Here is a 16,229-nt window from a genome sequence, read left to right on the forward strand (position 1 = left end):
TTGGACATGTAAAATGTTTTATTTCTAACCAAAGTTGAGCATCTGATTTTAATGACTAATTTACAGTAGTTTAGTATCAGTCTATATCTTTACACAGTGATCTTCTGTTATATGATTTTAAATATATTCAATTGTATTTTTGACATTTAAAATGGAAGCATATATACATATATTTATGCAAACTAAATAGAAGCTTAGAAAATCTTTGCTTAATGTTTTAAATAATTTTAATCACAGTGAGAATACTATTTTTTGAAATATTAATACCATTTCATTGTCCTTTATGCATCTCCTCTAACTCTGTAGATACAGAAACATGAGCTACAATTGAGGGATTATTTATTGGTAATCCACAACGTAGCTCTGATAGGAACTGCCCAAAAGTCTCTCTGCATCTACCTTTGATACGACCCAACAATGAACAGAGTGTCGTTTTTTGGATGAATCCTTCAGGTTTTTGTCCTGTAGGGTGACAGGAAAATGCTCATCTCCTTTCTTTAACAATCCCATGGCCAGTGAGCCTTTCTTATTTGTTTGGGCATGATGAAAACCAGCCTGGTCTGTGACCTTTATCACCTCTATATGGTTTTGTAGAAACTGGCCTAGAAGGGAGAAAATGTTAAGATCCTATTAGGTTAAGGCAATTAGACCATCACAATATGTTATCGTTAAATAAAACATAATCATGAAACATAAAAATGATTCCAAAACCAAATGAATTAAGACCAAAAATAATTAAATAAAGTATTATTTATATAAATAATATAACAAAATATTATAAATCAATAAAAAACATTTAAATTATATGCTGACAAAAAATGGCACTAGTAACCAACAACCAGAATAAAAATTCAGCAAAATAATCAAAATTGAAAGTCCAAATTTAAAATGCAAATTAAAACCACAAAATCCCTTACTATTTCAATAAGAAAATGTTGCCTACCCAGCAGCCCTTGACTTCGCTGAGAAAGCCCCATGCCTTCAGTAATATAGAAGCCCAGGTGCTCCACCTGAAAGTATTTGGGGTGGTTATAGCGATGGAATAGAACGAGGAACTGCACCTCCGTCCCAAGAGCAATCCAACAGCTGTGGCGTTCATTCACTGTGATTCTCAAGCCTTGTTTTTCTAAAGATCCATGCTGATTGGTGGGCAGCATCTCGAGTCCCTTCCCTTTGATCTCTACTTCCACTAAGTCCACTGTTAATGTGACCATGAAGCCACTATTGGCAGCGGTTATGGTAATCCTGTCAAAGAATGTTCGAGTACGATTCTCCATCCCTTCCTTAGGAGGAGCCAGCATCAGATGCCCATCCACAATAATACCTTGGTATAAAAACAGGTCAGAACAACAGTATCTAAACATTATTACAGTCATACATTGCAAGATATAGATTTATACCATTGTCTGGGTCCTCCAGGAGGCGTAGCACATCATCAGCCCTTCCATCAATGGTAAAACACAAGTTCTGGTGCATTTTTGGGAGCCGAACAACAAAGTGAGGGTCTCCATCCACTTTAAGTGACACGTGATAATTAGTTTACATCAGAAATTTCTATGCGACTTAACACTATTCATTTCATGTTTTAAACTGCATCACAATTACAATGTGATAATTTTGTTTACTGTGACCTGCTTTTAACAAGAAATTTTGGCGACAAGGAAAAAAGGAAAAAGTACAATTTAATTTAATTTAATTTAGTGTAGTGTCATACCTGATGAAGAAAATAATCTGGCTGAGTTTAAACTGAGTGAGTTGTCTAGGTCTGTTAAAAGTAGATTGTTTATGTGTTAATATAACAGAAAAAATATTACAAAAATGTATTTTGATTTTTAAATGATAATGTAGTGTAATAATTATTATTAATAATATTAATAATAATACAACAATAATAATAATTATATATAAATAATCATTAATAACATTAACATATATAATACATTTATTATTTTTATATTGTTCTTATTCATATTATTATATTAAGAATAAATGCTAATAAATGTTGTTCTCACCAACTTCCTCAGCATCTGAATCTTTAAAAAATGAACCAAAATAACCATAACTCAAATTACACTGTAAAAGTCTTACATTTTAAAGTGCAATCAACTTGGTTTTACAAGTAATTTCAACTTACTATTTTAAATTTAAAGTGGCGAGTTGCAGTAACATAAAAAAGTAAATTAATATGGCTTAATTTATTTCAATTAAGTGAAGTAATGTAAAAACGATTTACATTTTCAAATTGTATGTTAAAATAACTTGCACAGCCAACTTGATTGTACTTAAAAATTTAAGGGAGCAAAAAATATTTAAAGTGTAGTTAGTAGATGCACAGATTCAAGTGTTTTCAACTTACATGAATCATAATGGATGTTGTAGTCATAATCGTAGTCTTGTGCTGCACTGTAATCTACAAAGCAATATCACAATGAGGCGCCTTTGGCCATATTTACAGAATAGGAGTACTGCAGTGATGACATATTTTTGTATGCAAACCCTGGAAGCGAGTTAGCATTTTAGCCCTTCTGGTTCCATCGCTCCAAAGTCTATGAATTCTTTTTAAAAGGGTTTTGGTAAATTGCCTTAAATAAGATCTGTGGTTAACAAAACGTCCAAATATTTTCACGTTTTATTTTATGACATAAAACCCACCAGTTATAACCTGCTCATGATTTTTAAAGTTTTAAAGTTATTGTGTCTTAAAAATGGCTGTTGCTAACAAGTTGCTAAGCAATAGTCGGCAGCCATATCACCCTGTAGCCCAAGACTGGTTGCCCACTGGAGCTAAGCAGGGTTGAGCCTGGTCAGTACCTGGATGGGAGGCCTCCTGGGAAAATGGTTCTGGTGCAATATGGCTGCCGTCGCATCATGCATGTGGATGCCGCACATTGGTGGTGGTTAAGGTGATTCCCCCTACCATGTAAAGCGCTTTGAGTACCCAGAAAAGCACTATATAAATGTAATTAATTATTATTCATTATAAGCAACTACATCCTTTGGCAGGAACGTTACTTACCAGGGAACACATTTTTAATAAAGTTTGAAAGAGTTGTAGGAGGCTTGGGGATGGTGACGTTGATATCGTGCAACCTTAAGTGTAGTCTGTTTATAGCCTCATGTTAGCGTTTTACTTTTGCCGATTGTATTTCGGCTTCAAAAGTAACAAATGTGGTGTTCATTTGTAAAGATTATCTTGATAGACAAAGCATGTAAACATCATAAATCTTTGTTAATAACAGATCTTATTTTTTGCGATCTTTCAATAGCCTATGGGAAAAATGCATGGGCTTTGTCCTCGAGGGAACCAGTGCGGCGTCAACTTCAGGGTTGGCCTACAAAAATACGTCATCTCTGAGGAACTCTATTTAGTGCAAAACTACCATAGATAAACCTACCATAGATGACCTACCTTTAACAAGATCAATATCTGCATGAGAGCAGGAAGACAGAAAAAAACAAATTTATATTTCCGACACTCTAGCCTGATACTTTAAAATACAAGATTAACTGGACTGTCATACCTTTCTGTTGAATATGGATGGTAGAAGAGGCGTCTGTCACACAAAACAACATTATATCATATCAATTATAGTCATTCATTTAGCTGATGCTTATATCACAAGCGACTTGTACTGTATATCAAACCTTCACATCAAGCAAACTTGTGTGAGAGAGAAGCAAACTTGTGCTTCACAGAAGAAACTCACCCAATACACGAGAGGCTTCCCACAATTTAGGTGCATCTGTCATTCCTTGCATAGGCATAAAACTTGGAGCCAGCAGTGTGGCCACTTCCAGCTCAACATCTGAATCTGCATCTGTCGTGGATGCTGTTTTGGTGTGTGGTGTCTGTGGGTTTTGCTGAAGTCCTGAGGTAGTCGAGTTCTCAATTTCAGTTAATGATGACTCCTTCACAAACGGTGTGGTTTTACCTAAGGTGGCTTGTGTTGTGGTTTTGACCGGTTGAGAGGAAGGAGTGGTCTTCACTGTGCTAGGTGGAGTCTTGGAACTCTTCAGGGTGTTTCTAACTACACCTGAGGTTGCTGGGGTTTTGATGGTGCTGGGAGGAGAGGAGGACTGTTTGCAGGAAGGTGTGGTAGGAGTGGTGTTAATAGGCACTGTAGTGGTCTTCTTCAATGATAAAAGATGGGAGAGAGAGGTATTGGGTGGTCGTCCAGTGGTATGAAGCCCTGAGGGTGGTGGATGTACTCGTACAGATTTCGAGTCGGTGGGTTTGCTTGGTTTGGTAGTTGAGGAAGAGTTCGATTTTTTGGGAGATGTCTGATTTGTCACGTTTGCCGAACCTGATACGATACCATCTGCGGTCTTGCCAGTTGTGGTCGTCATGGCAGAACTAGTTGGTTCTGGTTCATCGATATCCGGTTTTACCACCACCAAAGAAGTGACGGGTGTAACAAAATTGTACTTTAGAGACAAATTGGTGGCTTTATCCACAAGAAGACGCTGTATGAGCAAATCGGTGGTGTTCATTTTAGCCACCAGCAATTCCTTAATAGTGAAGTATGCCCAGAGTCGATGCACGAAGCTGGGAATACCATCCAGCGCCTGCGGACAGCCTAGATATGTTGTTGTAGTATTTACGACTGCTTGGGTCAACGGAAGCTCGTTCTCCACTTTCACCTTTTGCTTTGAGTCGCTCGCTGTCAGCGTAACCTTCAGATCTCGTACGCCCGGCTTAAGTCGTCCTGTAACCACCAGTTCGGAGCCTTGGAAGTAGTTGGGGAAGAGAGTACGAGTGACATCATAAGCCTGATCATGTAGATAGGACAGCTGGATATCTGACAGGAGAGGACTGGCAACTTCATCGTAGAATCCTTTCAACTGGATGGCTGCGTCTTCATCCTCATATACCTAATTAATGACAATCATGCGTTTTGCAAACATGTATCTGAAGTGGCTTACAGTAACATAATTTAAAGGGATAGTTTACCCAAAAATGACATTCTCAGTCATCATTTACTTACCCTCTTGTCAAACCTGTATGACTTTCTTTCTTCTGCAGAACACAACAGAAGATATTTTGAAGAATGTTGGTAAACCGTTGGTCCCCATTGACTTGCATTAGTTTTGTGTTCATATAATAGAAGTCAATGGAGACCAACGGTTTTTGGTTTCCAACATTCTTCAAAATATCTTCTTTTGTGTTCTACAGAAGAAAGAAAGTCATACAGGTTTAAAATGTCAAGAGGGAGAGTAAATGATGACATCATTTTTTGCTTTTGGGTGAACACATTTATTCATTTTTGTAAATATTGTCATGATTTTCTTGTATTTTTAGTACTAGTGAAGTTCCAGTTTCCACTTACCATCCGAGCCATACCACGATTCTCCATGGCCAGCCTCCTCAAAAGAGGAAAATCAGCATCGTCTCCAAAAGCCAGGCCAAACAATGAAGCTAAACCCAAAGCGTTCTGTGCATTTTGCAGAATCACATCTGGTTCCGTCACTCCAATAGTAGCTTCTCCATCAGTCAGAAAGATGATCATGGGAACACGGTGATCAGTGGGTGACGATGAGGGTGAGGTAGGATTCAGTAGTCGGGCCGCAGACAGCAGAGCTGCGTTGATGTTCGTCCCTGATGTGGTGTGAGAAGAAATAATGTAGTTTTTAGTCTTCACTCTGTTGAAAAGACTAGATTTGCGGCTCATGAGCATAAGTTTGTTTAGATGCTGGTGTGCTGGAATTTGAAGTTGCTTCGCAAAAGAACACCTGCCAGCATAAATCAGTTTGGACCAACATGGAAATATGAGGTAAAGAGGAACCACCTACAGCCGTCTGCGATTATGCTCCTGACAAATTCCTTGGCTTCTCGCACATTCTGCCGCGTGGCCCTGACGGTGCGTCCTTTCTTCCAGGTGTGGACCTTATCTGAGAATGTGATGAGATTGAAGTAATCACCCTCACGCAGGTCGCTCAGTATGGTCATCATAGCTGCCTTAGTCTGCAGTAAAATATAACGAAGAAATACATAATTCAGTGATGTTTTAACAGTTCAAGTCATAGGATTTGTAGTAGTTGTCAACCATAGAACATTGGCCCCCATTGACTTCCATTCTATGGACACAATACCACTAAGACATTACTCAAAATACCTTATTTTGTGTTCCACAGAAAAAAGATTCAACATGAGGGTGAATAAATGATGATGGAATTTTCGATTTTTGCCTGAACTGTCCCTTTAAGTCGGTTGAGATGCTACCTGTTTGATTTTTGTGCCGATCATAGAGCCACTGATGTCATTGACAAAGATGACGTCTTTAGGAACCACTGGAAGACCTCGGGGTGCGAAGTAATGAACAAAGTAGCCATCATCCACCTGGAGTGAAGAACCGTGATAACATTACAAATCTAGATGGCCACCCACCCTCATTCTCTTAGCACCAATGAGGTGAATAAGTGTGAAGACCTGGATGTCACCCATGGGGTCTTTGAGTTCCACGTCGTATTGAATGATAAAGTCTGCGTGGAGACCTCTGGGAGAGAAGTTTCTCTGTTGCTGCATGTTGGGATTGTAGCGCACATGTGCACAGTAGGGATTCTGCTGGACCTGAGTTGAAGGGGGAGGTTCTGCATCTGCTAGAAGATCAGTGAATCAACATATCAACAATACTTGCATTCACATTGAAGAAACAAACATAGCCTACGTTGCATATCAAAGCAATGAGTTTGGTTAGATCTTTGGAGGTTTCTTTCAGGGTACCTTGAACATTGTTGGTGAGCAGTCGGCTAGTCCGCAGTGGCAGAGCTCTGACAAAGCTGATGCTCGTCCTCTCCGCTATGCTGACATCCAGAGAGAGGTTCTGCACAGGCTGCCCAGGCCGCAGACCCAGAGTGAGCTCATAGCGTCCTAGTCGACGTGACAACAGCTCCTCGTAAGACAGCGAGAAGGACACACGAGCCCCGGGTGGCACATTGACTGCAACACGAAACTTCTCGATCTCCCGTTCCCTTCAAAATACCGATAACGATACAAATAACGATATTATTATATTATATTACAGCGATATCTATTCATCATTTAGAATCATCTATTCTAAATGATAATATTAATTGAATTCATCCTTAATTTTCTTTACTTTATGTTTTCTCTTTTTTGTACTATGAATCACACTCAAAATATGGGTATAGAGAGGAAGGGTATACTCAATATACTCAACCGGAAGTTGCGATCTTTTTTATTTCCGTATTTTGACGCATTTCCGAGTGAAATGGAATTTCTAATAAGAAAAATAGTGGGCGTGCTTTAGTCTTTCTCTGCGATTTGATTGGATGTATAAAAACAGCCTTTGGATTTTGAAATGGAACTGGCAGCAGACTGACAGTCGAAGGGGAGGATTTAATGGATGCTCCGCCCAAGCCGTCTAACATTTAAGATGGATCGTCATTACAGGAAGGAAGTGCATTTTCAGATTTTAACTAAAGATTATGAGGGCACACAAATTTTAAAAAGAAAAGGACCCACATTGATAAACTATTTACAATAAACACTGCAATATTTCATGAAAAAATAGGCATTGTCATTTTTAATTTTACTGGGACTTTAAGGCTAAATTTTAAACAGGTGCTGAATCATTTATGATATCATTATATGTGTAGAGTTAACACAAAATCAATAATCATTGTTTTTAATATCATGGTTATTGTCAATGCCAGTATACTGTGACTGGTATACTGACTACTGTGTGTGCATCATAATGAAATATTATGTAAACCAAGCAACATCTGTTAAAAAAGGTAAGATCCATCCAGAGGTAAAATGTATGGTATCAGCAGTTTTATCAACTTTTTCTTATGTTTGTACTTAAATATTAGACACAAAAAGACTATTTTTAACACACAGTAAGAATATAGACCTAAAAATTAGGGGCGGAGCCAGACAAGAGCCAGACAATTTTCATAGGGGTGGCCAGACTGAGACCATAGCTCACACAGGGGTAGCACAGAAACTGATATAATCTTTTTTTTCCCTATGTGGCAAGTCACTGTGGATCTAGTAGTGTTTCTTAGTCACTCACTCATTTACTTAAACAGGCAGTGATTGCCATGTAGAAGTACATCATGAAGATCCACATAAGCTTTTTAATGTATTACTAAACTGATTAAAAAAAAAAGATCTTAAACAGTGTGGCATTGCAGAAGGTGGTGTCTTTTTAATTGGTGATAAAGCTCACACCATAATGACAATTTACACGACATAAGAATATACCAGAATGCACTTTTATCAAACAAACATTACAATATCACAGAAAAACCAAAATATAGTAACCTTAACATTATGGGCAAGCATTTCAAAAATATTCCTTTGCAATACTTTGCATATTATCATTTGGCTGCCAACTGCCAACAAAACATTTTAATTCCCTTTCAAGGATATGACACAGACAGACCATCACCATTAAGCTAAATCAGCACTGAAAGTTGACTTTACTTTTAATGGTCTTCTACAACGCTCTTTTAAATGACACTGACACAGTGAAACTGTTTATAGCTTGCGACTTTCATACTGCTAAGTTAACAGCCTAAATTAACTTAGCAAACTTTACCATGTCTGTTTCAACTTCAGCACGCCAGCCATAATATACATAAATTAAGACAAGAAACATTTCAAACATAGTGAATAAACTTAATTCTTCTTGTTAACTTACCTGTGACCTCTTCTCTCGCGGCGGGATACAGACAGGCCTTCTACTGCACGCGCAAAGTCCGTTGGAGCACACGCGAACAACAACAACACTACTTCTTCTTCTGTAATTGTGTTGGTGGCAGTGTTGCCAACTCTTTTCAATGGAAAGTAGCTAAAGCCTGGCCGAAAAGTCGCTAAATGTCGCTAGATGACGTCACGCGCACATCAGTGACGTCATCACGTAGTATCTGACAGCTAAGTGCTTCAGGTCTGCTTCATATCTCTACTCTCTGAGCGGTTGTATACAGTATTATATTAAAATAATACACCCAAATGCACAATAAATAGGTTATTAATGACTTATTTTTCTGTTTCTGTTGCCAGACAACAAAAACGCATGTAATAGTGAGTGAACTCAAGCAATTAAAACGACACACCAGCAGTCACTTTCGTTGAACAGCTAAAATCCGTCTGTGTTCTTGTTTATGTGTCCATACAGTCATCGCGTTTTAAATCATAAATGCTCAAACAAGGTCAATAAGTGATTAGTTCTTGGAAACGCTGTTTGAACATGCCTCTCTCATTCACGCCTCAGTGCGGTCTGAACTGAATGTGCTGCTTCTCCTGCCGCGCACTGAACAGAGTAGACACAGAGAGGCGGTGCTGCGCTGGGAAGGCAAAAGCTCGCTCTCGCGGCGCAATAGACGTGAAGCAGAATGTTTCGCTAAACCGCCAAACGCTCATTCAGAAAGTAGCTAGATTTGTCGTTAGTCGCTTTTTGAAAAATAAGTCGCTAACGGGGTCTGAAAAGTCGCTAAATCTAGCGACAACGTCGCCAAGTTGGCAACACTGGATGGTTGATATTCAAGTTGAGTGTATTACTGCCACCTTCAGTTTGGGTGGAGAAGTACTTGTTTGAGGTGCGCTGTTGAAATGCGTCCATATGGGAACAACTGTACAAAAATGGTTCCGCAAAAAAGTTGCCGGCAAAGCTGTGGTGGGGGACGGGGGGGGGTGGCCAAAGATTAATTTATGGTGGCCTTGGCCACCATTGGCAACCCCCTGGCTCCGCCCCTGTGCACAGTACACCGAAATATATTATGTAAACACAAACGTTTATTCTGGGTGCGATTATTAATCGTTTGACAGGCCTAATAAAAATGAATGTGGGTTGCATATCTCAGGTGATTTAGTTTTAAAATAATTCGGAAATGTTTGAGTTATAAATGAAATAAATTTGCAATCTCTGATGTCTGAGCAAGTGTGAGCACTGTCTGAGAAAATGAAAAATCTCTTCTGAAGCTCTAAAAGAGACACATGTGGTATTACGTTGGGCGAGTTTGTGGATTTTAACATGTATTTATTTATCAAATGTATTCTTGTTGGAAGGTAAATGAAATGTGGTCTGTTCCAGTTTCTAGTGGAAGTCTGCTGACTGTAATACTGCCAAAGAAACAAAATCCAGTCCCACTGGAGAAGGTATTAAATAGATTTTGGACTCACTTAGTGGCAACAAGTGCTGCTGTTTTCCCCTGCTTCTTAGCTGCGTCATACATCTTCCTGGCAGCATTTCTCATCTTCACCTCAGACACATAGACTTTACCATTTGACATGCTGGTGGAGGTCATTGGAAATAAAAAAGAAGCACACGTTCAAGTTCATACCGACAGTCTTGGCACTTTTTTTGTATAGTGATGTCTGACAACATATACAGTTAAGAATGTTCTTCTCACAGGTTGGTTGACACATCCAATTCAAACACACACAAACAGGTAACGACATTGATGAAGAGGTGAGCAGAGGAGGTCATTTCCCTCAGCAAACACAGTAACTGGGAAACTCTGGCATTCACAGCAATTCCTCTGGCCTCGTCTCTCACACAGAAGCATAAACACTTAAGAGTTCACCAACACTGGGCTATGCATACACTCTCCGTTTGTATTTCTCTATATGAGGGTCAGGGAAAGAAAATGCTAAAATAAGGTCTGCCCCTTTAAGCAAATATATTTAAATAAAAATCAACAAGAACTAATCAAAATAAACCAGCAAGTTTGAAAAAGACCTTGTTTGTAAAAGAGCGAGTAAATGGACAGTTTAAGGCACAGCGGAAAATGAGGCGCCGGCACGTATGTGTGGCGATGAGACGTCTGGGACAGCTGTGCATGTGACAGTGAACACACAGAGCTCTCAGTAATGTTACAGGATTTTTTTAAAGCAGCATTGAATGCACTGCAAACCATTTTTGATAAAAGTGTCGAGCAAATGTGTATCCTGCCTGAGTTCACATTGAAACTTTGCTTTGTGAATGGGTATATGCGTGCATTCTACATATATGTACATGTGTTTATGCACATGTACAAGTGTGAGTGTGTGTACTTTGGCTAGGTTCCTTGGTAAACTGTGCCGGGTAAAAGCAAGAGTGAACAGAGCCAGTTCCCCTAATTCTCTATTAGTTTTTCTTGCTTGACAAAGCCTGCTATTCATCTGCCCTGAATGTTCTTTTCTTTTGACTTACATCTGTTTCCAAATCCAGGCCCCGTGTGCTTTATCAAGCTGTTATGGAGACTTATTTGTTGGAATTTGTTTATTTATAGCACTTGTTTTTGGAAAAGCGGTTAACAGAAGTCTTACTCTTATGAAAATATGTGATTTACTCACTGGTCTCTCACAGAGGTTTCCCAGATGAACATTTTATGAACGTAAACGTCAAAATATGTTAACTTCATGAAGAGTAATTTTGGTTAATTATTTCTGTATATCTGATTTCAGCATCGAAACTATTTTCCCCTTTTGATCACAGAGCATTTCTTTCCACATGAATGAATCATTAGTACAATTGCAACCCTGCTGTGTTTATTCATGATAAAACTACAAACTTCAGCCAAATGATATGTCTTTGATTGTAATTTAACTAATTGTCAAGGGCATGTTTTTTCCTAATCTGTTTTTCAAACATATTTTAGAGGCTAAACCTTGGAAGTTATGCAAAATGCGAGAAAGAAAAGTGGTGTAACTCACATGGTAAAGTTGGAGATAAATGCGGATGGAGTCAAATCCACCTCAAAGGCAGCTTCTTTAGTAATGTGGTGTTGGTTCCACACTGTGCTCTCCACTGTGGTTAAAGCATAGCGAGATACTACAGAACACCGCACATGGTAATCGGTCACCTTTAGCTAGGGGCATAACAAACACCAACATGGCAATAATACATTACTGTAATATACAATGTGAAATAATACATAGAGTACTGAAGACTGGGATTAGTATTCACATTTTTCACCCAATTAAAAAAAACTTGCAGTCGTGGCTAAAATTGTAAATATTTCAATTACTGCCTAAGAAAAAAGATTAGTTAGTTAGTTAAAGAAACCTGCCTTTAAAAAGAAGGTGACAAGTTATTTAGCAAAACTAATTTAAACTATTATTTTAATATGATAATCAAAATAATAATTTGATATGAAATAACAATTCACAAAAATAAACAAGCACGCACGCGCACACACACACAAAATTAGCTAAACACCTTATAATTAATAAAGCCCTTGTGACAACTTTGTGTGACTATTAGCCCCAGTCAATAGCATTAAAAACTTATTTGAGTGCATGATCATGTTAAATAACTTTAACGGTCCTGATTCTGTAATTACTTTATGATCTTTTAAGGTTGAATAAAACTTATTTGACGAAGAAAAAATAACTTCAAAGGCTATAATTAGCATTCTACTGTTGATTTATTAACACTTTTGAACTTATGTCAAAGCTCGGTATACAGTACATTTAAATCTGTTTACTTGAACTTGATTCAGACCACATTGGTCTGGCTAGAGAAAAGCCAGTCTACCCGAGATAGTACTCTCTTGACGGCAGTGCATGCAACAGAATAGCATTGCACAAAGCTACATTTTAACGAAAGGATAAAGTAACAACAATGCAGAGACGTATTTAGAAGATCAACAAACCTCTGAATAACGTCAGAGATTTTATCCAGGGCCTTAACCTGTTTAACTCTGGGCCATTTTTTAGGATTTCCTCCTGAATTTGGCATACCCAATTTTAAATGCACACCATATCCACATACAGTGGTGTAAATACAAAATTTTGGTGTCATATTCCAGGAAACCCCTCCAAATTTCATAAAACAAGTGATGTGTTGTCATTTCTGTGAAAAAGACTCAAAAATAAAGGCGCGTTTTGATTTTGCTTTCTAAATTCTGATTTTGAAAGTGTATTACTCTGAGCCTGAGGGGCCCAGGAACCTGCAGACAATTGTTCTCGATTCCAACAAATAGAGGAAAATGATATTTTTTCTCTATCATGTGGAATTCAATTATTATTCAAAAGCAACTCAAGTGTCCTTTTTTCGTAATTTCCGCCTGAATTTGGTATACCCAATTTTAAACAGACCCCATAACCACATACAGTGGTATAAATGGAATATTTTTGTGTAATTTCACAGTAAACCTCTCAAAATTGCATGTAACAAGCGAAACTTGGTGTTGAGTTTGCTCGTGGTGAACGCATGCTACTTTTGTTTTGGCCCACCTCCCCTGTTGCGCATTGCCATATCTCAGTCTCTGATTCACCTACTTGAACAAATGAGGGGTCTACATAGAGGTCAGAGTCTGAGCTTCCGTTTAATATGTATCTCATGTGGATAGACAGAGCATCAGATATTTTACTTAAATTTTAACTATCCAAGCTTTATGTCACGTTGCTGACGCAGCACGTTGATTGGAGACATTGGAAGCGGATTTTTAATTTTTAAAACCACGAAAACAGGTAATAATGGACTTATTTTGTAGAAAACAACCTAACGAAAAAGATCATGTAGCATTTGTGGCTAAGTGTAATGGTGGGATGCAGTTATTAGCTTAGATATTCGATGGATGTGTTGTTTGTTTACAAATATCAATTTCATATCAATCATAATTAATTCGACTTGCATTCGATCTGTGGTAAAATATCAATAAAGCCAACTGGAGATCTATATTCTGTAGAATAAGAGCTTTCATTTGATATATAACTTGAACATGTTGGACATATTGGAGCATTCATGACCATAAACATACATGATTTTAAAGGGGCTATGACATGGGGATATGATGAATTTTAGCCAAAAATAAGTTATTTTATGTACAATAAATGCCAAAATGTTGCTCTTTTCCAGAAACTACTCTAAGCTTTCAAATGATACCACATAGTGTTACAGAAATACATGTAAACATTAAGGGAATACTTTTATGATGTAATTATGGACCCGCCGACGGGTCCTCTGAAAGTAAAATGATTATTTGGTCTTCTGCTTTTATTGCTGCTATAACGCAAACAAACATTTTTGTGCTTTACTGAAACAAACCCATTCTTAAGATATCAAAAATGACAAACTGTGTTTACTTGCATTTGTCCATTGACCATCATAGGTTGATTTAAGTCTAGAACATTGTTTTAGTGCTTTCTGAAACTTCAGATTAAAACAGCAGTAATTAAATGCAGCAGTGGTAGAATTTTATATAAAGTTTTATATAAAGCAAAATTTATTTTTATTGTTATACTTACTGTTGGTTTTGCGTTTGAGGCTTGACGTCTAAGTCTCTGAAAAATACAAAAGAACAGTGTTTTTGATATCTTTTGACCTGTCTTACACTTGATGCACGCAAATTAAAATATTTTTAGGAACAATATGAAAGAAAGTCCAACTAAACATTATAACGAAAAAACAGTGTTTTTTCTTTATTAGTGCCACAGGTATTCATATTTATTCATATAAACTTAGTAAATTTATTTACTATTCAATTACCAATGACAAAATTGCTTTTGAGTGCCAAAGAGCTATATGAAGAGATATTTTCATACCTACTCAGTTCATTCACAGATGCCAGTGGTTTGGTCTTGATCATACATTAAAGTACACTGAATCAAAGCCATTCATAAAACGGGTGGAAATGTAATAAATGCGAGTACTGTACACAGGGAGCAAATAATTTTACACGCAATATATTGCTGGGTCAATACATTACCACATCTCCTGCTGTAAATGCAAATAAATAGCTAAACATGGCACAGTAACTGAGCGACAGTAGTATATATAATTGCTTTCACAGATTGTCCCGTTTCATTACATTTTGCACCACAACTAAACAGTTGTTAAAAATCATTACAGAAAGTGTCCATTTAGACATATGCTGGACATGTTATTAAGGGTCTCTCAATGAGCTTCAAGAATAAAACAGTAATAGCCATTTTCTCATTTAACCTAATTTATAAAACGAATACAAAAGGGATTGCAGATATCTAGTTTGCCTTTCATAATTTGCATCCTACGGAAATTTCTTATTAAACTCAACGTAAATCTAACAACTTATTTTATAACACTGCTGTTGTTTTATAACGACGTTTCATTGAGTTTTTCTTCGTTCTTATCATTCGTGCGTTTTTACGCGTAGTTATGCCATAACGCGAAAATCGGTCCCTCAACATACACTTTATTCCACATTAATTTCTCCAGATAAAAACAAACACAAACAGACCACAATTTAACACCACAGCACAGTTACAACTTGACAATATCAATAATGATGCTGTTATCAAAAAACGACATACCTGGAAAGGGACTGTCCGGGCGCATCCAAAGGAACCAATGGTCAATGCGATCAAAACAACTGCATGAACACTTAAATCCATTTTGCTGGTATCAAACACTGCATTCAGTTTAGACTTCGAAAGTCAAATCCACTGTTTTACCCCTAAGACGAGTGCGTAAAGTCTTCTACTGACCACAGAGTTGTTTATAAATGGAGTAGTAATGCCCCCTCCCTTCCAAAAAGATCCTAACATTGATACGGAAGGCCAAATAATGCCATCGAGACGGATGAAAACACTTAGTTGTAACCACACAGTGACTTTTAGGTTTTTTGTTGGTTTCTAAAGTTCAAGGTTTGCTCTTTTCACGCGTACGTGGTGGGAATTCCGCAGTCTCGCCACGGTTTTGGGGGCCAAAAGGACCACAAAATATTAACCCCTGAATGGCTACAATTCTGAAGGAGATTTTTGAGAACCAGCCAGTTGCTCACCAGCATATCATTATATTGTTGTGCATCAAATATGAAGACAAGGAGCCCAAAATCAATGCTGAAAAATGATTTTATCGGATATTTTGGGTGTGTGGGGACGTTTATTTACAAATCTTACTTGGGCTGAAGACTCTAATACTTTAATATATAGCAAATAATCAGTTATAATGAGCAATGCCTTGAGATGATTAGTGTTATTTTTGCATTTTATGTCTAATATGTTTTTATTTGTTTGGTTGCTGTCCATGGTACTAGTGAGTAACTAGTAAGCTCCTCTATACCATTCTGAATAATCTAAAATATCTCTGTCTCCTTGTTAACAACTTACTTAAATACATATTTATTTATTTATTTAATAATAAATAAAATATATTATACATATTATTAGTATTCTTTAAAATAATACTTTTTGGTTGCAACAGGTACTTTAAAAATAGCAGAACACAAGAAAAATGTCTTAAGTGAGGTTCAAAGATATGCTTTTTTACAATATGCAAATGTATATTTAAACTCCA

At 37.4% G+C, this 16,229-nt stretch overlaps 1 protein-coding gene across 2 annotated transcripts; it reads right to left on the bottom strand.

The window, feature by feature from the left end:
* Positions 1–13: 13 nt before the first annotated feature.
* On the bottom strand, positions 14–15,800 carry itih6 (inter-alpha-trypsin inhibitor heavy chain family member 6). 2 transcript variants are annotated; one of them, XM_057319256.1, is made up of 18 exons: positions 15,245–15,800; positions 14,201–14,236; positions 11,663–11,817; positions 10,148–10,258; positions 6,722–6,969; positions 6,428–6,594; positions 6,221–6,337; positions 5,791–5,962; positions 5,328–5,596; positions 3,708–4,872; positions 3,522–3,554; positions 3,410–3,427; positions 2,357–2,410; positions 2,013–2,033; positions 1,715–1,765; positions 1,401–1,514; positions 944–1,324; positions 14–602 (listed from the first exon to the last, which is right to left on the bottom strand). In XM_057319256.1, the coding sequence occupies exons 1-18, from the start codon at positions 15,323–15,325 to the stop codon at positions 340–342; spliced, it is 3,456 nt and encodes a 1,151-aa protein (XP_057175239.1). In that variant the 5' UTR covers positions 15,326–15,800; the 3' UTR covers positions 14–339. The 2 variants fall into 2 exon arrangements, with proteins under 2 accessions (XP_057175239.1, XP_057175238.1); XM_057319255.1 differs by having other exon boundaries at positions 6,428–6,597; positions 15,245–15,799.
* Between the last annotated feature and the right edge of the window lie 429 nt (positions 15,801–16,229).

Source organism: Triplophysa rosa, linkage group LG21, assembly GCF_024868665.1.
Source record: "Triplophysa rosa linkage group LG21, Trosa_1v2, whole genome shotgun sequence".
NCBI lineage: Eukaryota > Metazoa > Chordata > Actinopteri > Cypriniformes > Nemacheilidae > Triplophysa > Triplophysa rosa.